This window comes from Lepisosteus platostomus, chromosome 23, assembly GCF_059453375.1.
Source record: "Lepisosteus platostomus isolate fLepPlt1 chromosome 23, fLepPlt1.hap1, whole genome shotgun sequence".
NCBI classification, from domain to species: Eukaryota; Metazoa; Chordata; class Actinopteri; order Semionotiformes; family Lepisosteidae; genus Lepisosteus; species Lepisosteus platostomus.
Window position 1 is genome coordinate 7,835,709 of NC_142633.1, and position 24,763 is coordinate 7,860,471.

The 24,763-nt window shown below is 42.0% G+C and overlaps 1 protein-coding gene across 8 annotated transcripts in view; it reads left to right on the plus strand.

Moving 5' to 3' along the window:
• Positions 1 to 24,763, plus strand: part of LOC148641970 (arf-GAP with coiled-coil, ANK repeat and PH domain-containing protein 3-like) — a 177,348-nt gene that overhangs the window by 86,540 nt on the left and 66,045 nt on the right. For all 8 annotated transcript variants that reach the window (XM_088616932.1, XM_088616931.1, XM_088616936.1 and 5 more), the window contains exons 5-8: positions 7,349 to 7,407; positions 11,498 to 11,681; positions 23,936 to 23,980; positions 24,096 to 24,191. In XM_088616932.1, the coding sequence (XP_088473058.1) occupies positions 7,349 to 7,407; positions 11,498 to 11,681; positions 23,936 to 23,980; positions 24,096 to 24,191 (384 nt within the window). The remainder of the gene's footprint in view (positions 1 to 7,348; positions 7,408 to 11,497; positions 11,682 to 23,935; positions 23,981 to 24,095; positions 24,192 to 24,763) is intronic.

Consider the following 24,763-nt stretch of genomic DNA (forward strand, 5'->3'; position numbering starts at 1 on the left):
TGCAGTAGGAGTGCAGTGTGTGTGCTGTACAGATGCAGTAGGAGTGCAGTGTGTGTGCTGTACAGGTGCAGTAGGAGTGCAGTGTGTGTGCTGTACAGGTGCAGTAGGAGTGCAGTGTGTGTGCTGTACAGGTGCAGTAGGAGTGCAGTGTGTGTGCTGTACAGATGCAGTAGGAGTGCAGTGTGTGTGCTGTACAGGTGCAGTAGGAGTGCAGTGTGTGTGCTGTACAGGTGCAGTAGGAGTGCAGTGTGTGTGCTGTACAGCTGCAGTAGGAGTGCAGTGTGTGTGCTGTACAGATGCAGTAGGAGTGCAGTGTGTGTGCTGTACAGATGCAGTAGGAGTGCAGTGTGTGTGCTGTACAGGTGCAGTAGGAGTGCAGTGTGTGTGCTGTACAGATGCAGTAGGAGTGCAGTGTGTGTGCTGTACAGGTGCAGTAGGAGTGCAGTGTGTGTGCTGTACAGCTGCAGTAGGAGTGCAGTGTGTGTGCTGTACAGGTGCAGTAGGAGTGCAGTGTGTGTGCTGTACAGGTGCAGTAGGAGTGCAGTGTGTGTGCTGTACAGGTGCAGTAGGAGTGCAGTGTGTGTGCTGTACAGCTGCAGTAGGAGTGCAGTGTGTGTGCTGTACAGGTGCAGTAGGAGTGCAGTGTGTGTGCTGTACAGGTGCAGTAGGAGTGCAGTGTGTGTGCTGTACAGGTGCAGTAGGAGTGCAGTGTGTGTGCTGTACAGGTGCAGTAGGAGTGCAGTGTGTGTGCTGTACAGGTGCAGTAGGAGTGCAGTGTGTGTGCTGTACAGGTGCAGTAGGAGTGCAGTGTGTGTGCTGTACAGGTGCAGTAGGAGTGCAGTGTGTGTGCTGTACAGATGCAGTAGGAGTGCAGTGTGTGTGCTGTACAGGTGCAGTAGGAGTGCAGTGTGTGTGCTGTACAGGTGCAGTAGGAGTGCAGTGTGTGTGCTGTACAGGTGCAGTAGGAGTGCAGTGTGTGTGCTGTACAGGTGCAGTAGGAGTGCAGTGTGTGTGCTGTACAGGTGCAGTAGGAGTGCAGTGTGTGTGCTGTACAGATGCAGTAGGAGTGCAGTGTGTGTGCTGTACAGATGCAGTAGGAGTGCAGTGTGTGTGCTGTACAGGTGCAGTAGGAGTGCAGTGTGTGTGCTGTACAGATGCAGTAGGAGCGCAGTGTGTGTGCTGTACAGGTGCAGTAGGAGTGCAGTGTGTGTGCTGTACAGGTGCAGTAGGAGTGCAGTGTGTGTGCTGTACAGGTGCAGTAGGAGTGCAGTGTGTGTGCTGTACAGGTGCAGTAGGAGTGCAGTGTGTGTGCTGTACAGATGCAGTAGGAGTGCAGTGTGTGTGCTGTACAGGTGCAGTAGGAGTGCAGTGTGTGTGCTGTACAGGTGCAGTAGGAGTGCAGTGTGTGTGCTGTACAGATGCAGTAGGAGTGCAGTGTGTGTGCTGTACAGATGCAGTAGGAGTGCAGTGTGTGTGCTGTACAGGTGCAGTAGGAGTGCAGTGTGTGTGCTGTACAGCTGCAGTAGGAGTGCAGTGTGTGTGCTGTACAGGTGCAGTAGGAGTGCAGTGTGTGTGCTGTACAGGTGCAGTAGGAGTGCAGTGTGTGTGAGATGTATAATCACATCATACAACCGCACTCCTACTACACCTGTACAGCACACACACTGCACTACATTGACTCTGTCAATTCTGAAAGCTGAATCAGGTTCCTCATTGTCTTGTCTGTTTAAGGACTAAAAAGCTTCAGTTCCTTTAGACTGTAAATGAAGGACATTCCTTTAAGCTCTGGAATTGCAACAGTGTTAATAACACTTATATTTGAGTGTGTGACATCTTTAGGTTAGCTGGTTAGCTACATTTTACCTGCTTGGATTTAGGTTGGCATCAGTTGGATGGTAATGTTTCAACATCCCTAGGGTGGATCACAGTGGTGTTAAAAATGACCAGTATGGAGAAATAGTGCTACTTTTGCTCTGTCTTGCACTGTGAAAGAGACTCAAACAATTAGTTTGATTGGTATTGCAAGCTAGCTTGGTTGCTTTTGAGTGCAGTTTGCATTATTCTGATATGTTGAGGATTACAACTTTTTTAAAAGCAAGGCTGCTTACGATAAGATTTGGAAGCTAAGGAATAGAGTAACTGTAATGAACGTGGGTGGTGATTTGTCAGAACCCAAGTGCAGGAGACCAGAGAGCGGACAGCGAAAGGTGAAAATGAGATAACGAATTACTGGCCGGCAGTTTTAATCAGCCCAGGCTGGTCAGTAATGGGGAGGAAGGAAAGTGGAAATTGAATAATAAGATAATTAACATGGATCACGAATGATCCAGTCAGAGCAGCAAAATCCTGGAAAACTGTGAGCACTTGTGAGAATGTGAAGGTTTTCCAGGGCAACTACTAGCCGAATGATGCCGTCATGACAAACAGTATTAAAATTTTGGAACAATAAACTGCTCCCAACTTACTGAAGACTCTCATTATCTGGATGAAGACCTTATTACCAAGAAGCCCTAGGTTAATTGCACAGATTTGTAACGAACTTATTGTGTTTTACACAATATATAAGCTCTTTGTATTTTTGCATTAGTCCGTTGGTGAATTCTGCTCCTTTTTAGTGGACTTGAATGAGCAGTTTATTTCTTTGCTCATTCTTCTGCTTGTAATTAACATTTAAAGATCTGGTGAAGAACGTGCCATGTGGCAGCTTTAGAGAATGTGCTACAAACTTGACCATCATCATCCTGAGGTGGGCTGAGCCAGAGATTGTCCTGGAGGAAAGAGGCTGGCCTTGCAGCAATACGATATTCCAAGATCTCACGGGGAACAGAAAAGTCTCTGATTTTCTGAAAAGGGTCAAAGGCCATAGCAGAGCTGAACCAGGAAGACTGTGGCTCTTTCCTGTGAAATATAGTCATGGCTTGGTCGATGGCAGCAAGAGACATGAGTTTGTATGCCACTTAAACAGCCGTGGCAGTGTGTGCGAAACTAAAACGCTGAATTTTGTTTTCAGAATCCCACACTTCCTGCTCTTTAACACACTGTGGGATTTATCTGACAGTTAGTGTCTCACATCTGGAGGATTTGGCTCATGTTTGACAAAACCAGGGGGGAGTTTGGCAAGAGCACAATAGCTCCCAGTGGAAATCAGCCCACAGTGCAAAGCCCCCTTGTACTGTGCTGCACACCTGTAGAAGCTGTTTTGGAAGCAGTGATGGCCCAGACACAGCTCTGTCCTGTGCCAATCTGAAGCGTATGTGAACTCAGGGGAGGGATGAAGCTTATTGATTTAAAGACAGATTCATGTAAGCTTCAGTCAAATAAATCTGACTTCCACAATGTACAGTATGATATAAATTTACTTTACAAAAATGTTAACTTGATTTCCCGGATTTGTAACTTCTAGCTGCCTCCCTCTGATATACAGTACGATTAAATTCAGAATTGTTCTTGTGACCCTTTTTTCTTAGAGACCTATACAATAAAAAAACCTGCAATTTGCAAGAAGGCTTTCAAATGTTTTCTTTGATCTCTACAAAATAAATTAAGAACTGTCTCTTTTTTATTTTAATGCAGCTAATATTTTTAATATTCCGTTTAATTTTTTATTCTGCGCTACAGAGCTCTGCGCTCGTAGATTGGTATCTGTCCGCTGTAGCGATGACTACAGAGAACACAAATCCGTTTTGTTGCAGACCAGAGTGATTTCAAACCTTCCTGAGTTGTAGCTGCTCCTTCTCTGCTGGCAGTAAGCCGGGTATAGGACCCCACATGGAGACATGCATTCTTACAAGGTCAACTTTACAAAACCTGCATAGACTGAAAATGATTATTTTTTGGAAAATGCTGGCTGAACAGCATTTATAAGAACACAAGAAGCCAGGAGAGAGAATTTCAGGAGATCCCAAAGCTTCTTTCATGCATTGTCTCCCACTACTATGTTTTGTAGTGCATAGTTTCCTTTGTGAAGCAGACTTGCAGTTGTGGTTCAGTGTAGCGTAACTGCACTGAACAAGGTGTCAGATGAAAACTATGTTCCAAACAGTGTGTGATCCAGGAAGGATATTTACATGTTTAAGAATTTAGACTTGGTTGTTTGTTATTGTGGTTTTAACTTGTAAGAGACAAGACATTTTTTTAGTTTTTTCTACTTGGGGTGCATTTTGGCAGGTTTGATTTTCTGTGATCCACATGGTATCAGAGGATTCTGCTTCAATTTTACCCTTTGCTTTCATCCATGTCAAAAGATTTAGGCCATCATAGCTACACTTAGTGCTGTCTGTTATTACAGCAGTATTTGCATTTGTCATGTAATGTATGGTAATAGAGTAAGTAGTGATATGAGTGTTTTTTTTCTTGGCCAGACTTGTCTTTAATCCAGGCATATGAGACTCATCCTGTATGTGTTTATGTAACGATGATGTCACTGTGTTTTGGCTAAGGAGTACTTTGCAAGAAGGCAATAACTAACATATCATCTCATGACAAGAGGCCCAAAGTGCATCCACCCATTTACATAACATCACTCTTGCAAGCAACAAGCGCAAAGCACTATACACCCTGGACAGGACACCAGTCCATCGTAAGGCAGACAGACACAGACACTTGCTCCAGGGATGATTGTTATATGTATTTAGTCCAGTATGTCTGGACTGTGAGTAGAAGCCAGAGAACCCACACAAACGCAGGAAGAACATGCAAACTCCACACAGATAGCACCCCAGGTCCTCAATTGAACCCAGGGTGACTCGCAGGGTCCCAGTGCTTTGAGGCAGCAATGCTAAACACTGCGGCACCTCATCACCCTTGGAAAGCAAATGTCTCCTGCAAAGTATACAGAACAGATGCTATTTGCTATTTCCATTATTGACACTTCCATTATAATTCCTCTTTTTTGGCTTCATTAAATTATGCTGATATTAAGTCTAGACAAGAAATCCCACTGTTCTTTAATCAACAACACAGTTGACAAAAAAACATACAATGGCTGGCAAACGTGAGGCTTGACTGTTGTTCAAAATTGTGCTCAATTCCAAGATGTTTCCTTATTTGGGACTCGCTGTAGTTTATACAGCAATAAACTCCATCTTATGAAAACCTCTTGGTTGTAAGTGCTATCAATCATCCCCAAAATGTAAATGCATTTAGCTTAACGTAATATTTAAATAGGATAAATGTGTTTGAGGTATCTCAGGAGAATCTTCACTGTCAGATGCAAAAAATTCTTCAATAAAGTCAATACCCTCAAAAAGGAAAATGTGTCTGTCCTAGTAATACATTCACATCGCTATGGATACGAGTAATTTTGACACACATAGTGAGCACACCTCATTTGGAAATTATAACAGATTTTCCTAGTAATTTTTCATTAGTCATTTTACATTTTACTTTCTAAGGCGTGCGTGCAGTTAATTAAGCATGTGAACAGAGCAGCGTATGTACTTCAGGAAGGCTCTTGGCAAGAAATGTACTACAGCATTGCATACAGTGTGCAGAGTAAGGGGAAACTGTAAGTGTAGTTTATCTTGATGGTTAGCCAGGGAAAACATGGTGTTTTGTGCCATTGCAAGTGCACATTATTTCGATGCCCTTGAGGACTGTTAGTCCCAGTTACACCACTGAGAAGCCTGGACTTGTCAGATCTCAGAAGCTTAGCAATCGAGTCCTGGTTGTTGCTTAAGAGACATTTCCAGAAATTTCTGGAAGCTGTATGGCAGCACTGTGAGTTACTGTCTCATCGCAGGAGTTTTATATACTGAAGGATTTCTTCGCCACTTAACTCCTGTGGTGTTAATTAAAGAGCAGGGGTGCGAAACCTCTGTGATCCACATAAAGTCCAGTTCAGGCCATCTCAGTCTCACTTTTCCAGTTCTTATCTGGTCTGGTAGTGAGCAGAGAAGGGGGGAAGGCTACTAAGCTTCTTCAGTAATAGATGGAGGTCATTCCTCTCTGTACATTATGACAGGATCCCTTAGAATGAAACCCCATCTGCCATATAGAAACCTGAAGCATGACTGTTGCGATTGGCCTTCGATGTCTCACTTTCAAAGCCTTGGTCAGCTTCCGAGATTTACCAAGGCCTGCCTTCAGGATTGTGAATTTCTTGTCAAAATCAGCCATGGCCGGGTAACATTGTCAGTTGTCCGTGTTTTTACATTTTCTGAATTGTAAAGAATTTCTCTTCAGCCAGGCTCGCACAAGGCTACCCTGTTATCCAAGCCAAGACTATAGGGCCCTCTGCTGGATAAAATATAATATAGCAGCAGCACCGACAGAATGTCCAGAGCTTGACTTCCACCATCTTGACTTGAAATTTGCCCTTTCAATCCTGTAGTTTAACACTTAACGGTCCTCCAGTTTCACACAGGGGATGTTTAAACAAATGTGAGAATAGCTTTTTTAGTAAATATCTCATTTTAGTATTCACTGTTTTGTATGCTTTCATATAATTGTTCATATATTATGTATATTGTAAATATTTTGAAACGAGTCAACATCTGCTTCTACTGTAGGTTAGCGATTTATCTGAAGCTCATATTTAATTACATATTTAATGATTTAATTAATGGAACATTGTTTAAATAGACACTTGATGCACCGTACGGTAATTGGGAAAAAATAGATTCCCTGAAGCTAAATAGGAACATTTCAAGTTAATCATACTGTATAATTCAATCAGAGAGTCAGGAAACCCCTCCAGCTCTCAGGAGAATTCATTACTAACCTCATTCTACAGGACATGATCTCCAGTCTGGACGTGTTTCTTGGATGTAACTGAGAATTTAAAGCTTCATGTATAAAAAAAACCCATCAAATTGTAAATATTGTTACAAATGGAGTGTTATGAAATTGGTGAATTTCAGGAAGTGACCGAGCGGTTGAGTCAATAAGTAAATAATTATTCCTAACCCCCAACTTGTAAGTGATTTCAATAGAACATACCTGAGTGGTTGGTATCATTAGAAGCATAGGAATTCTTTATTATCTGGCTCAGCAAAAAATTAAAAGAGTAAAAATTCAGGCACACTTGGTTAAACAAATATTTATTAACGATGGTAATACAAATGCTACACTACACACAAACACAAGTTGCTATATTTACAGTATGCTTTAAAATATAGGAAAGAAATGTGTTTTTAAGCCAAGTTTAATGTATTTAAGGCTGGGACATGCTAGAATGGCAATATGAAACTGAAAATTATGGCTATATTTATTGTATATATTCCTTTCCCTTAAGACAGACTGTAGGGATCAAAAATACCTTTAGCATTTTAGAGCATCTGCTCATTTTTCAGTCTGTAGACGTCCAGTTGTTTATTTGATGAAGGCTTAATGTCTCTTTCTTTCACAGATACTGTTCGATCAAGCGCAGAGATCCGTCAAGCAGCAGCTACACAACTTTGTCAAAGAGTAAGTACTCCCTTGTGGAAAACAGGTACTAGCAGATAATAAATGCTGTTTTTTTTGCTGCAGACTTTGTTTCTTTTGCTTTCTGAAGGCAGACGGATATACAGTATACTCTGCCATTTCTGACAAGGGACAGGTGGGCCTTGCAGGGGCCATAATCCTTACTGTAGGTTTGCAGCAGTTTTAAAGTTCTCTATTGGAAACCGACGACCTCGGGGCATTTTTCACAACAAAATTGATACCAAGCACAAAATAAAACATAACCAGACCTTTCCTGTTAATTATGACTGATGAAACGGAGCTGGGAGCAGAAACATGTCTGCCATGTTTTCAGGAGTTTGTCATGGTGTGCACTGCAATAAAAAAAATCTTTATCCACATTATGCCACCATTGTAATACACCTGCTTACAGATAAAAAAGCTAAAAGCCGAATGGCACAGCCACATGGAGTACAGGTGTACTGTTGTATTGCCTACAGAGAGATACAACTCCTCGCATGTAGTTCAAGAGACATTTTCTGGTCCTTATTAAACACTAGGAAAATGGAGTAATTATAATTTAAAATAAAAGTTAATTCTGTTTTCTATTAAGCTATGCAAAACTGCTAATAACACATTTCTCCTTGTCTGCCTTCAGAATCTTGTTTACGGATGACTGATTCTCTGGTTTCTTTAGTTTTTCTTGCATTTTCATCCTTGTGGTTACCCAGTCCAGCCTCTAGAAGAGAGTGTGTCTTTGTGCTTTTATTTGCTGTGTAGTGTGACAGGAAATGAGTTTTGTTTGCCAGCACAGCTTCTTACATCAGTAGATATCTGGGGATGCAGATAGGGGAGACTAGTAGGTACTGTTTTTCTGACTGCCTACATCCCCACTTAAGGAGGCTGTATCGTATGTTTTGTTTTTATGGGAAATCTGTGGCGATCCTTTAAAAAAAAAACATCTTAAAGTTAATAGAATCATTTAAATAAAATGAGATGAATGGCCTCACCTCTGAATAAAACTTTTGTGTTTTCTTATGGTTTCAGGTGACTGAGGCCTGTGTGTATCTTAAGGTGCATACAGTATCTGCTGTTGTTATTCAGTTTTCCTACGTTATCTGCTGTTGTATTTCAAATTAAATGAAAGACCTGAATGAAAAGTACTTATGAGTTGTGCTTCAGACAGTATATCTTACCTGGAGTTGTGGATGCTTGGTATTAACTGAGGAGTCACCATAGAAGGTTCCTTGTCTTTTGCTACTGTGAACAGACGCCTTTTTAAAGAGTGAGTCTGAGCAGCATAATGCCCTAAGCAGTGAGGGTGATATTTAAAATAAAGCCAGCATCACTTAGGGGACCGAGCTGAAAGGGTCAGTGAAGCCCGCTTCTCACAGAAAGAACGTGTTGCTATAGAGACCAGAATTGAGTTCAGATCTGTCAGCAGCTGGAGGGGGAGGAGCTGCTGACCCCTTTGAGTCCTCCCTTCCTGATAAAGTCCCGTCAGATGAACACCTTTTAATCTGGAAAAGTGCTGTCTGGCTACATGAGGGAAACGCAGATGAACACTAAGAGCAACAGCCCCCCATCCACTTTTCCTTTCGTAGTCACTGAATGAAGAAAATAAAACATTAATCCTCATCGACCACCCTGCCTCCCTTTTTATTACAAAGTGGAAATGCGTCACTGTGGAAATTAGAGGGCTTTTGTTTAAAGGCAACGTTAGACAAATGGGTTTATTCAGTAAGTACTCGGTGAGCTATGGAGGTAAAACTGAGACTGTTGCATTCTGTAGCCTTATATTACCAATCCACTGTGATAAAACAGCAGTCAACAGGATGAGCTGAAGATAATGGGCTGACATTGTTTTAGAAGAAGTGATGGTGCTATATAAGGCATGAGAGGATGAAGAAGGATGATTGAACAAAAGTGGGCACTTGAACTCCACTGTTTCCTTTCTGTTATGAAAAAAAAAGATTTGAATGGGTTCATTCATACGATATGAACCCGACAACGCAGAAAACCAATAGCAGCCTTGCCCCTCTCCTGTGAGCCATTGAGCTTTGCCCGGTTATGACAGATTGCTACGGTGCTTGATTGCTCTTTAAAAAGACAAACAAGGAGTCAGTGGGGATGTCTAGCAATGTGCCTTTACACAGAATAAAAAGGTTTTCCTTCTGCGAGTGCCTCTCAGATGGGGGGAGTTTTCTTATCCGAATGGAGAAGAATGAATAATGTAGGAACGAAGCATCCAATTTTTAGGCACCGTCCATTAAATCTGACCTTCTGTGTGGGGGGAGCATCCCAAGAGATTGTGATTTTCATTCATGCCTTCTTTTCACTCAGCTGGACAATTCATAGTATGTAACATATGGGCTAGAATTACTTCACTGTTTGAGGCATTGAATTACTCAGTCCTTTGGTTATGGCATGGCCTCAGAGTGGCCTGCATTCTGCAGGGGTCGGGAGCTGTAAGTTGAGTGAAAATGCCAAAATGAAAATTTGTACTTATTTCCCAGCATATGAAAAAAACAAACGCAACTGTATAATTATTTTACAGTGAGCTGGTTGGATGTCTGAAACTTTATGATGTCCGACACGGTCTCAGTTGCTTTGAAAGACAAAAGCATGAGAAAGGTTACAAACAAGGCGAGACCAGTCAACTCAAATTGAGATCATTTCATTGCTAGTAACGAACCTCACTGGTCTCATCCAGATGTCTCTTGAAAGAGGCCAGGTTTTGAGAACATCAGCAGCCAAACCTGGGCAGCTTGTTCCACACTACCACAACCGAAAGCACCTCCTGTTCTTAGTTTTAAATGTACTTCCCCAACGTTTCCCTGTAGTCGATTCTGTCCCATCGCTTTGACTTTCTCAGTGCCTCTGAGGATATTGAGTCTGGTTCCCTCGTACTGTACATGTACTCCCTTATGTTCAAAATTAAGAAGACTCTGTTCTTTTAGCCTGTCAGTACATTCCTTAAGGCAGGGCTATAATAAGTATATTTTGTAACATAGTGACAAATATTGCCTCTGCAGCACAGCATAGCCCTGTAGCCTTGAAATGCCTGATTCAAATTAAGGGATGGAGCACAGTTAGTTAAGTTGCACTAGCCCAGTCAAGCTTTTCTAAACTTGTCCAGACAGCAGTGCTGCAATTGTACTGTACCATCACTCAGACCTGTGTCAGGCTTCCATTTAACACTTCTGCTCAGCTGTTTAGTGTTGTCTGCTAGCAATGTATCAAAATAACCTGCCAGCGTACTGTACCGGTCAAAATGAATTGGATTTGCACTGCTCCTTTCTCCCCAGCTGGTACAGTGGTTGTAATATTGGATCAAATTGATTAACAGCTTTGTATCATTATTGTCTATTGTTTGAGGAATCTGTGCCCTGATCAGGCAGTGTAGAGCACACAGCTAGGAAGGCTAAAGAATTCATTGCAAATGTTTCTTGTATCCGAGAGGCAAATGTTGGAAAATCCCATGTTTCCACTTATCTATTGCCATTGTAGGCCAACATGAAATCTGTGTTTTTGTGATTTTGCAGGATAGGTGTTTGGATTCTTGCAAAGATCCATTCCTATACAGAGAAATAAGTGTCTGCTTCCCTCAGGCTACTGATCACTGCCTTGCAATGTGACAATTATATAACATATACATGCTATGAGAGTTAAAGCAATTTATTTATTCACTTCCATTTATAGCTTATCTTGGGTTTCCTTTCCTAAAATGAATGCAGAGCAGCCTGTGGAGTAACAATTACATTCATATTCCCGTGAAACCACCTTAGAACAAGATGATTAAACAGGTCCCATTATCATTCTTCATTAAACCTAGCCTACCCTGCTGTTAAAAATTAATTAAACAAGTTCAGATTGTCTATTGCTGAGCAGCGTCTGAAAAACCTCAGTGGTGAGACTGGAAAACGAGTTAAAAACAGGATAAATTGGGCTAGAATGGAGTGGGAAAGTCCCAGTAGAAAGGTGGAATTGCCTTTAGTAGAGTTAACTTGCTTAAAGGTGCTTTCAGGCTTAAGGCCGTTTCTTTCTAGTTGCGTTGTGATTTCCGAACAGCGGGTGAGACGAAGGTGACGCGGCTGATCCCTTGTGTTCTCAGGGACGTGAGGAAGTTCAAGGAGACCAAGAAGCAGTTTGACAAGGTGCGCGAGGACATGGAGATCGCGCAGGTGAAACACGCCCAGGCCCCCCGGAACAAGCCCCACGAGGTGGAGGAGGCCAGCGGCACCCTCAACATCACCCGTAGGTGCTTCCGCCAGCTGGCCCTGGACTACGTGCTTCAGGTGAGCCTCCGTCCGCTACTCTGGAACTGGCTGAGGCGCAAAAGGCAATGTGTTAGAAGGGCCTGAGAAATGAGACCTCTGGAGTGAAGACTGCTCCAAACTCAGTGTGCTGGTGTCATTTCCAACCCCTCCGTACAGCGGATATCAAAAGTCTACACACCCTTACTGAACTTTCAGCTTCTGTTGACGTAAAAGCTGAAATCGAGACAGCGTGTCAGACCTTTTTTCACCTTGAAATCAGATCTTGAAGCCAACAATTTTGAAGTGAAAAACACGTGGATCATTTATAGGAAATAAAATGCCTGGGAAAAAACTTTCCTTGCCCTGTTTGCATAAGTGTTCACACCCTTTAACTAATGCTTCGTGTGATTTTATTTGCCACTATTTTTCCTAAAAATGATCCGTTTGTTTTTCACTTAAATATCATGGATTACAAGATCTTGTTCAAGGTGAAAAAAGCTGAAACTTCATCAAGGGTGTGTAGACTTTTGATATCCGCTGTACTGTACATACATTTGGGTTTAATTCTTTTTCCCAGCATTCCTCTCTTCCTATCCCTCCAACCTCAGCCATTAGCTGCAGCAGCAGTTTTGTCCAGGTGGGGGTAAGATTACCCTTTCATCACTGACTGGTTGTTTCCACTGAGTTCATACCAAGAGGACTGTAAACCCTCTAGTTCATACACAAACAGTAGTTCGAGCAAAAGCACAGTAAAACTACATCACTGGCTCCAGTTCATATTTCTTTCTTAAGGATCCAGTTGAACCAAGGAGGAGGATGTTGACATTGAAGAACTCTCAACACTGTGTCCTGTGTTTTAAACTCCGTGAGGACTCGGTGCTTTAACAGTTAGGCTCGCGCTGCTGTGTGTAAGGTGTGAGAAAGCTGGCTGTTTTTTTTTCATATTTACCATCAGCCCGCACTGTTCACAAGTTTGATGAAGCCTGGGTTTGTTCCAGAGGTGCCTTAGTTCCCTGTGTTTTGTTCCTCTTGACTTGACTAATGTGATTGTACAGTAGTTTACTCAGGAAGGAGCCTCATTGGTGAAATAGTGACCCAGACCTCACCTCTAAGAGAAGAGAAAGTTCAAAGTGACCTGTGGGAGGGCAGAGAATCTGATGATAAATACGCAGGTTATGAAATTCTTGATAATTGTAGGGAAAGGAGTATGCAAGATCATGAAGATATGAGAATGAGAACTGTGCTCTCACTATGTGAAGAGTGATCAATAATCAGGAAAATCAAAGCTGGTAATGCACGAAAACACACTATAATGGATAATGCATAAAAGCACTAAACATTTTAAGCTGTAGTTTGTTTTTTGATGACGATATAGTATAAGCCATTCTTTTTCTGGGTTCACAGTGTTGAGACCGTTCTCTCAAAAGCACACAAGATTTTCTCAGAAATGGATTTTGACTTTCTTATTGCTTAAAGGTTCCCTGCCTATTCAGTGAATGCTGTTTTATTCTTCACTCCTTTGTGATGGTGCTTGTGACGCAAAACCCAATTATCTGTCAGATAACCCAAGACCCTCGGTTAGATGTTTTATGATTTGGAGGGAATTAATACAGCATACTGTACATGTGCTTGGATTTTGACATTACAGCAATTTCAAATCATAAAGACTTCACGCGCAGTTCTCTTTTACTTCATATCTACTGACGCCACCTCATGTTATGCTGTGGAATATTCCTCTAGCTAAGTTCCCCTGGGTCAGTGTGTTCCAGGGTCTAAACCATTTGTGTGGGTGGCTGTTTGGCACATTGTACTTCCTCTAAGGAGCTCAGCGGTCTGTATCTCTCTTCTTCTGTCTCTGATCCTAATAAATAGTGTCATTTCTTCTCTGCTCTGTTCGGAAATAGCTACCAGAATATTTTGCATGAATGGAATTCTGAAATGTTCAAATTTCCGTGCTGGCTGAAGGTCAATGAAATGTTACAGGAGCGCTGACGGTTGGGAAAATTATAAAAATGTAATCATTGTTTCAGGGCTCGGCAATTCTCAGTGCGGTGTTTTGCTGCTTGGTTGCTGGTCTGGCACACTCACAAGAGGCAGTCACAGATTTTCACTGCCCGTGGCCTGAACTGGTATGAGCTTATGTGTCAGTCGCTGCTTTTTTCAGGCACTCTCATGCACATTACCCAGGAAAGCTCCCCAATAGCGCAGACCAGATGACACTGGTCATACAATGTATAATCTCTCCTGCCGCCTGCTTTAAGGTCCCACTCACATTATTTTTTCAGTGTCTTTCTCCCCGAAGCGGTGGGAGAGGTTCCGCCCCAGAATAAACCAAGTTTCTTCCAAAATGTTCACCTTTCTTGTATACCACAGCAGCAGAGCTCAGGGCAGCAAGCAAAATGTTCCCTGTTTTGCATTAGTAAATAGTGAGAGATTAAACACATCAATGTCTTGCCATGGCAACAGTATTGCCACGGGCATTGTTTCAAATCCAGCTCTGTGAAATGCTGCAATATTAAAATTTGCCTAACCAACTGCGGATACTGCAGGTACTCCAAATCCTTGAGAGTAAGTGACGTATAAGCCCTCTTAGCTCTCTTTATAAAACCATGCGTTGGACAGTAAAAGACAAAATTGACAAACATGCTCTGACTGTGTCTGAAAAGGACCATGAGTCCTCCAATAGTGTGTTAATACTAGCATGATAATGGTGGGATCCTCTTCATCCATCCATCAGTTGTCTTTCTTGTGCAGGGCAGACAGACACAAACACAGACACACACTTACTGTACCACATTGCCAATTTTCCTAGAAGCCACCTAACGTACAGTACCAGCATGTCTTCGGACTGTGGGAGGAAACTGGAGCACCCAGAGGAAACTCACCCGAATACTGTAGCACCCCAGAAATTGAACCCAGTGCTTTGAGGCTGCAATGCTAACCACTGTTACTGTGTCACCCACAGAGTGAGGGCATAATGAGCACAATTTTGATTCTACCCCAGATGGGTGTGTGTTATACTGTATGTTCAGTATGCCATCCTTTATATATTGTAATAATAATAATAATAATAATTATTATTATTATTATTATTATTATTATTATTAATAATAATAATTGCTTACACTTAAATAGCACTTTTCTGGACACTCCACTCAAAGCACTTTACAGGTAATGGGGATCCCCTCCACCACCACCAGTGTGCAGCCCCACCTGGATGATGCAAATGCAGCCATGGTGCGCCAGAACACTCACCACACATCAGCTATCAGTGGGGAGGAGAGCAGAGTAATGAAGCCAGTTCATAGATGGGGATTATTAGGAGGCCATGATTGGTAAGGGCTAATGGGAAATTTGGCCAGGATGCCGGGGTAACACCCCTACTCTTTTCGAGAAACGCCCTGGGATTTTTAATGATGAGAGTCAGGACCTCAGTTTTATTGTTCAGTTTATTATTCAGTTGATTATCATTACCCCAGTTTGTAATAATGTTTCATAATGTCATTTTAAAGTGCACTCTTTCAAACTTTTCAGCAGTCTGAAGCTGAGCTGTGGGATTACATCACTTTTTGGAACTGAGAAATTTGATTAAATGATGCCTCTATTGATCCGGCAGTGCAAAGTTGGGCAAAGGTTGACCAAGAAAAAACATGATGGTTCCTTCCCCTTGTAGTTAAGGGTTGATTGGCAGGTGTTTTATTTTCCCTAGCTAAATATGAACCACAATAAATGACAAAACATTTGTGTTTTTTTTTTGTTATTCGCTCATTGTACTGTCAAAAAGCATCAGGTTAAAAACATGGGCACACTTCAAAAACTACATTGTGGCAAAAGAATGTTGTCAATATTTGTGTGAAAAGTACACTCGGGAGCTAAAATGTCCCACTTCACCTCGTAATTTAAGTGCCTTGGGGCAACCTTGTTGTGAAAGGCACTATAAAAATAAATTGAATTGAATAATATGTTTGAATAGTGTGACATGTATTCCACTTGAGTTTAAGAAATTCGCAGCTTAGTCTATATTCCTAATTCTCCCAGAATCACCTAAAGCAGCAACTGTGATGAGGGTTCGAACTGCACTTTCTTCCAGTTCCACCAGTTTTCAGTAGGACTGAGATCTGAGCTTTCCTCTGGCCAGGAACAGTGACTGATATCTCTAGCGGTGGCTCTGTGGCTAAGGATCTGCGTCTGTGACTGGAAGGTTGCTGGTTCAAATCCCGCGGCCGGTAGAGGAATCCTACTCCGTTGGGCCCCTGAGCAAGGCCCTTAACCCCAGCTGCTCCAGGGGTGCTGTACAATGGCTGACCCTGCGCTCTGACCCCAAGCTTCTCTCCTTGTCTGTGTCTCCTTGGAGAAAAGCTGGGGTATGCGAAAAGATGAATTCCTAATGCAAGAAATTGTATAGGGCTAATAAAGAAACATTATTATAATCATGTTTCTTAGACTGACCAGGCACTGCCTGACACAGAGTCTTTTAATTTGGCTGATTCCTGATATTTTGGCTATTGAGCATGGATGATGAGGAGACATTCCCTCGACAAATATGAGCAGTAAGCATCTCTTGCTCTTGTTTAGCTTTGTAAGATAGTGTCTCCTGTATGTTTTTTTTTTCCTGTAGAGCTTTGTTTCTGATATACAGTGTGGATCACAAGTCAGTCCATGTTAGGCATCAAGATCAATGGGGTCTGCAGACTTTTGCTCTGCTGTGAAGGTATTAGTGGGGTAGATGGGGCAAGTGTATTTGCATTTCTGTGAATTACACTGTTGCGTAAAATAAAACATTATAATTGAAGATGTTGTTACAACATGCTGGTATGGAGATTTCCATTTTGTGTGCTTCTAAAATATTACAGTTATTTAACAGAGGGATTTTCACTAAAGCTAAATCTAGGCTAAATCTAGAGGATTAAATAGGACAAAAACTGAGAAGATGAATTGGAAAACCTGAGCTTTGACCGTCATGCAATTTATTTTAGTAGCCAAAAAAATTGGTCGTATCCAAGGGCTTGACATGGTTTTATAACTTGACAGACTTAAATAAACAGGCAAAAAATCTGGGATGAATTTTCTGTTAGACTAAAAATACGTAGGGAACAGCAAGTGGTAAAGCACATCTTTTTAATGCATGTTTCCGTAAGTGATGTAAGAATAATTATTGGTCATTTATTTCTCTATGAAGAGGTAAACAGGTTAAGAGGTGATCTGTATATGATGAACCGGGAGGTTAGTTACATGTCAGGCCACATACCTACAGTAAATGAGGTTTTTCCTGACCTCAGGAATTGACACCAGGTTTCCATAGTGACAAGTCACAATCCACTTGGGGAGCTCAAAGCGATTTCAAAAAACATCTCAAAAATGAAATGGAAATCAGTTAGCCCGTGATGCAGCACTCCACCAGAGAAGAAACCAGAAGGCACAGTGGTACAACAGGATGAATTTGGAAACAAAGAGGCAACAGGCTGAGCCTTGGAAGAGGCCCCTTGGTGTACAGTATACTGTACCTCCAGTGCAACATCAGTACTGGAAATGTGAATGACACTTAAATTTAGCCCTGTTTTGGTTGAAATTATAGAGCGCCGACTTGTCAATCTGAACTATACTGCATAATGGCTGGCTTGAAGCATGTACTAAGTGGAAGGAAATGAACAGAATGAACAATTAACTTGGCATTGATAGTTACTTACTGTAACTGCAGGCAGTTTTTTATAAAGTATTAAAAATTTAGTCCTGAATACATGGACCGACAGATAGCAAGGAGGATGATGTCCAGTCCTGGGCTGAGAGTGGGGAACCTTCATTGTGGAGTTTGCATGGTCCTCTTATTACCTATTGTTACCTTTATTACCTGTAGTTTCTTTTCACTGGGTGCGCCCCTTTTTTTTCCCCACGTCCTGAAGACATGCTGTCTGGGTTAATTGATGTGTCTAAACTGTCGTTCTTTATGTAGCATGTTCCACGTCTGCTTCCAAATAAGGCTTTGTGTTGCCACAGCTTTCTGATAATGGCTGGATACTCTTCAATACAAAGACATTTGTTCCAAAATATCTCCACCCTTCCTTTTTCTAACAGCTTTATCCAGTACAGGATCGCAGCCAGCAACAGACGCAAGGCAGAATACACCCTAGAAGAGATTACCAGTCCATCGCAGGGCAGACAGACACACGCATAGTGACTAATTTTCTCAGAAGCCAATTAACCTTCCAGTTAGTCGTTGGACTGTGGGAGGAAACCAGAGCACATGGCCAAAACCCACACAAACCTGAGGAGAACATACAAGCTCCACACAGACAGCACCCCAGGTCTAGAATTGAACCAGCGCCCGAGAACTGCAAAGCAGCAATGCTGACTAATGTACCACCCATCAAAATATCACCTTGCTGTGAAATGGCGCGTATTATCTTTCTTGTGGAATTAATTCGTCTTAATTCATACTCATCCCAAACTCACACTCTCCTCCGCACTTCAGATCATGACATGATTGGACTGGTCTGCGTTTTAGTGGGTCTGGCAGCACAGAGAAAAGCTCGAGCAGTAAACTGCAATCAGGTTCACTTATAAATTAATAAATAAAGTGGTTTGCTGCAGGATTCGGTGACTGGTTATGAAAAAAACTTCAGGGATCGTGGTGCTGGGTGGTAATGGAAGAGAATAATTTGCTAACATCAAGAATCCCTTAAGATACAGTTTTCAATAATGGGATTCCATTTTTTCAGACTTTCTGAAGGTCAGAGAGTGCTGGAAAATGATTTTCTCTGGCTGTGCAAACGGCAGGCATACTGTACGTACGCAATACCTGTCTGCTTCTGACCTTCTGTTCTCACTGTTTGCCAGCACTCGTCAGCCCTGTGGCCTGAAGGGAACTGCTCTTTCTCCCAGGAAAAAACAAGAATGAAAAGCACCATACTAGTGTGGTGTTTACCATGGAGTGACATATAATTAACTATAAGAAATATTCAAATACATACAGCAGCATCAATAATAATTTATAATTATAATAATAATTGCTTACGCTTATATAGCGCTTTTCTGGACACTCCACTCAAAGCGCTTTACAGGTAATGGGGACTCCCCTCCACCACCACCAGTGTGCAGCATCCACCGGGATGATCAAGAGTAGTTATAGTAGTTCATATTGCATTCTTACCATCTGCTGTGGTAAAAACTATACACATAGCTGTACACTTTATTAGATTTTTTTCTTTGCACACTGTTTAAATTACTTTTACACAAAAACACCCATTAAGAACATTTGGTATACTTTTTTTGGACTAGACAATCGTGCTGGAGTAAGATGCAGGAATCCCTTTATTGCTACAGTACTAGTTTTGTCCAGGGAAGAGATAAAGGGGTATGCTGATCAGTGAATCAGTGCAGTCTGCAGTTATTGTGTGATGTACAACGTTCTGAAATTCAGTCCCACAATCCCATCTTGAACTTGAACTTTATTGCCATGTGTAACTGGTACATGTACTGGTACAATGGAATTCTTACTTTCAAAAGTCTCTCGATTGTTAAAACACAGACAGTGCATCAAGGCAATATACAAACAAACAGTAGACAATGTACAAGTAAACAGTTCGAATGTAAACAATGCAGACATGTAAACAATGACTGCAGATGTACAATAAATCAAATTACAATGACGTAGATGGTGTAGATGTGGTCCAAGGGGCATGGCCAAATGTGTTTGTCAATCGCACTTCTTGTGGGTAGAAGCTATTGAAGAATCTAGTGGTAAGTGTCTGTGTGCTCTTGTATCTCTTGCCTGAGGGCAGTGGGGTGATGCCCGGGGTGGTGACTGTCCTCTGTGATGGCCAGAAATCTACCATGGCAGTGGTCCACATAGAGCTGTTTAATCTCTGTGAGACCACAGCTGATGATCTTCTGGGCCATATTCACCATACTCCGTAGTGCCTTTCTCTCTCTCGAGAAGAGGTGTTGCCGTACCGCACGGTGATCCCGTTGGTGAGGACGCTCTCGATGGTGCAGCGGTAGAAGTTCAGCAACACAGGTACTGGCATCCCCCATTGCTTGAGGCACCTCAGGAAATAGAGGCGCTGCTGAGCCTTCTTCAAGATAATGTCCAGGTTAGGTCATTAGAAATGTGAATTCCCCAAAACCTAAAGCTGGTGACTGTTTCCACTTCTGTTCCATCAATACTGAGTGGGCTGTGAGTGTGCGGCCTTCATCCCTGTAAGTGGACTTGTCATCATCGCTGATAAGGCCTACTATCTCATCCACAAATTTACTGATGCGGTTGTTGCTGTGTCTTGCTGTACAGTTGTGAGTGAATAGGGAGTACAACCTTGGTCTCAGACAGCAGCCTTGTGGGGTGCCAGTCCTCAGGGTGAGTGGTGTTGATGTTTTATTACCTATCCACACCACCTGTGGTCTCTCGATTAGGAAGTCCAGCATCCAGTTGCAGACAGAGTTGCACAGTCCTAATCCCCTGAGCTTTGTCACCAGTTGACTGGGTATGATGGAATTGAATGCTGAACTGTATTCCACAAAGAGCATTCTCACATATGAGTCCTTAGTGTCCAGGTGTTCCAAGGCTGTATGTAGAGCCAGGGAGACAACATCATCCACTGATCTGTTGTTCTGGTAGGCGAACTGCAAGGGGTCCAGGGACTCTGTGATGGAGGAGTTGATGTGTGACAACACCAGCTTCTCCAGGCATTTCGTCACCACAGATGTTAATGCTACTGGGCGGTAATCGTTCATATCCTGAGGACGCGGGGTGGTATCTCATCAGGCCATGCAGCTTTATGGATATTCGCCCTACTCAGAGTCTTCTGCACGTCCTGCTCTGAGAGTTTCAGAACAAACTCGCCCTGCACACTTGGGGTCTTCTCAGCATTGCCCGTGTTCAGAGCATCAAAGCGGGCATAGAAGTGGTTCAGCTCGTCAGGCAGGGATGCGTTGTTCGTGTCAATCTCCTGGCTGCAGCCCTTGTAGCCTGTGATTGACTGTAATCCCTGCCACAGCCTCCGGGTGTCAGCGCACTGCGTTTCAAGACGCACTCTCTAGACCTGTTCGTGAAACGTTTGAAAATGATTGTATATTTTATGAAAGTAGCAAGCAAAACATACATTTAGGCAACAACCAACACTAGACGCCCAGAATTTGTGTACTCTCCAGAAAATAAATCATTTGAGATTAATTCTGGAACATTAAAATGGTTTATCTGTTTATTCTAAACATATTTTTAACATGTGAATGTAGTTGTTTTAAGGCAATCAAATACATCTTTAGAACTACAGGTTAAAAGTTTCCGTTGTTTTTTTTTTGTTCCCTGTGCAAAATCTGACACTGACAGATTGTGTCCGTGTACTTTGACGTCAAAAATAAAAATAGATCAAATTAAATTAAATTAGCAGAATACGTCGGAAAGGACTAGGACATAATCCAGTGTCTCATCTGTCCTTTTCAACATTGCATAGCATAATGCTAGGCTGCTATCATTATCCTCACTGTAAATCATCACAAACTCAGAGCTTGTAGAAAAGCCACAGCAATCATTTTCCATCACAAAGTGCTTTAGGTATGACACACATTTCTAATGTAATTTTCAAGCCCAAAAGTGCCTGCCTTTCTGTTGTGTATTTTTTGTTGTAACTAAGAAATGTGTTGCACTTAGCCTACATACGGTATAATATTTAGCCTTTGGAAAGAGTGTGACAAATTCAGTCTGATTGCTCATCTCTGTACATAATTCATTATGCCTGTTGGCAGTAATCATAATTAGTTTGCTTCCTTTTTTTATATTAAGAGTGTCTTCAGGCAAGAAAGATCGTAAGCACTTTGAGTAGCGCATGCGCATGACCTCTATAATTCAGTGCAACAAACTTCTTAGTTTTTTTTTTTTATTTTATTATTTCTTAGCTTATCAAAAAGACATCAACAAAAGTCTTAGGCCGAAAGAAAGCTTTGTACAGTATGTCCTTATACAAATGAAAACATTCAGTTCTGCTATGCCCTATCTGTAAGTTAAGAGCTTTATAAAGTTCTGTTATACTTAAACTTTAAACGGCAAATTGTGTCCAAACATTAAACATAGACCAACTAAAACTGCAGTTTCCAACATACCATGACATTGCATAATAACTGTGTGCTCATCCCAATTTTACAAAATTGCCAATGGAAGCCCTGTGAAAGTGACCTCTTTCTTTACACAGTTCTTAACCCAAAAGATTGTGGAAGTATGGAAATCTACTTCCTTACTGAGCCATGTTTTAGAAATGAATACAGTCATTTCTTATAAAAAGTGATTGTTTGGTCTTTTTTTTTTATCCTCGTACCAACTAAATGGAAACTACCAAACAGGCTCGACGGGCTGAAAGCCCCCTTCTCGTCTACCTTACTTTTTTAAGTTCTTACGCCATCTGGCATGGAGCTGCTGCTGTTTGTGTTCTCAGACAGCAGCCTTGTGGACTTGCCCATGTGCCTGACTGGAACTGAGAAAGCTGCCCTCGTGGAAATGACTGTAAACGTCAAAGAAAAAGAAACAACAGGTGGTTGATCAACACAAACAGATTGAGCCTTTCAAGCCAGAGCCAGGTTACTAGCTGACTGTGACCAGGACTCTTCAAGTGGAGAATTCCTCAGGGCTTGGAGGCAGAAGGCTGAGTCTGACTACATGTAGAGTCAGGAGAGGTTGAGCTGGTCAAGATCTTCACTGATTTGTCAGGGCTTCGGTAGATAGGGATCCTATGCGAGGCGCTTCCGATGGCAAAGGTTGGGCGTTGAGTCGGTAGGCGAAGGCGTGGTCAAGTACTAGACCAAAATCCGGGAAGGAATCGAGAGTTCGTAAGTACCAAATCGGGAGGCGAAGACGTAGTCAAAGGGAGGCGTTGAGTCGGAATACCGGTGGTCTAACAACAAGAAAAGCAGGGTAGGAAACATACAAATACACAGCTCAGGGAGGAGACCTCAATCGTGAGCGAGGAAGGGAAGACTAGTGAGGGTTTAAATAGTGCTGAGAAGATTGGTGCGTGGACATTAAGGGAGAGAAGAGCTCGTGGAAATGTGGGAGCGCTTACACGCCCGTGTGCGATTCGTGACATGATTGCTGTGCAGTGGTGTCTCTCTAAGGAGACATGACCTCCTAATGATCCCTATCTATGAATTGGCTTCATTATTCTGTTCTCCTCCCCACTGATAGCTGACATGTAGTGTGCTGGTGCTGCCATATTATTATTATTATTATTATTATTATTATTATTATTATTATTATTATTATTATTATTAATCATCGATCTCATAGCATGTCAACTGACAAATGACTGTTGCCAGTGTGTGTGTCAGAGGAGTCTGGATCTCTTGTTCACTTGTTTAACAGTTCCACAATAGGTCGGTATATGGTATATTCCAGATATGGAATATTAAACAAATGACCAAAAGAAATTAACTTTTCACTTATTATTGAAGTAGCTATAACAATAAATGGGAAAGTAAAATGTGACATTCTTTGGTACCTCCATAATGATCTCAACCCAAAATGTCTTCAAAACCAAGCTGAACCTTCTAATTAACCTTATAATCAACTTCCCGGTCAAAAATGCCAAGGTCAGAGCGTATTGTCGGGGGTACTTCATTTTACCAGAAATTACTAGGATCTCAGTTAAGGTGGTAAAATGCTTTTTTCCCCGCATTGCAAGTCAGATATGAAATGGGTATCTAAGACACCCATCATCAGAGCCCATCATGATGCAGTATAACAAATATCCACTAGATGGCTATAGGTTGCAATGTAAACTGTAGCCTGACTTCGGTGCCTGGTTGGTTTGCTGAGTGAGAGAACAGGGGTCCCATGCACCTTTTGTTAGATGATCTGTTAGACACTTCCCTCTCATTTTCCTCTTTCTGGGTGCGTGGGGGTAGGATCCTCCTTGGTCATTTTCCATCTTATTGGGTTGGGTTGGCACACCTTTTACAATGATGAAGTACTTCCTGTTTTTAATGACTGATGAATTTAGCTTGGTCACAGAAATGAAATTTGGTTTCATTAGTATGGTCCTCTAACTTGATTTTACACAATGAACCCAAATTAAATCACCTTTCTACTCAGGTTCTTTTTCTCTCTTTTTCTCCAAGGTTATAGGTCAGGGGTTATAGCCTATTTTACAACAAGATATGGGAGAAGCATCACACCAGTGCAAATAATTGAAAAAGTAATGACCTCATTTCTGTAAAATGAAGTGAAACCAGAGAATTCTTAAGGAGCAAAATATGAAATGGTGTAATGGAGCTAGTTGGCATTCTGAATATGTTTTGTTTCTTTGTTTTAGATCAATGTTCTCCAGGCAAAGAAAAAATTTGAAATTTTGGATGCGGTAAGTGGCTTCTGTATCATCTCAGTGTGTGTGCGACTGCTTTTTTTTTTTGTTTGCAGCTCTCCTGAAATGGTGCTGCCTTTTAAACTGTGGGCTGCCTGTCGTGTCCTTACAGATGCTGTCCTACATGAACGCCCAGTACACTTTGTTCCAGCAGGGCTACCATCTCCTTGATGAAATTGACCCCTACATGAAAAAGTTGGCTGCAGAGGTAAGAGAATTGCAGAGCTGCTTCTCACTTTGATTAGCAGAATAACTTAAGCAGCAGAGCCCATTAGAATGAATGTCCTTAGAATCTTCCTTGTAAGTTGGCCTCATATCCATCTTGGAAGTCACACACGATCAAGGCAGTGTAGTATATGGATGTTCTGTGAGGAAGCTAATCAGTTTTAACAAAGACACCTAGAAAATCAGTCACTTGGAGTACTTCACTCAGAGGTTTTGACACTTGGACAATCAAAGTGTGGTATGAGAAATAAGCTATGCAGGTGTGCATCAGTGCCTGGCAGTCTGTGTACTGCTCTCTCACTAATGGGTTGTGGCAACACTAATGCTTTCCATTGGCTAGACAAGATTAGAACTCCACAAACACATATGGATGTTGTAATATGGATATTATGGTGTTGGTACAGTGCATCTGAGGGAAAAGTCGTACTATCGGACTCTCCACAATCAGATCCTGAGAAATGTTAGTAGGTAGTAGGTGCCTCCAAGAATGATGGTGCAGATAATGAACCATCACTACCAAATGCACCTTGGCCCTGGCCTACCGGGTCTGAAGAG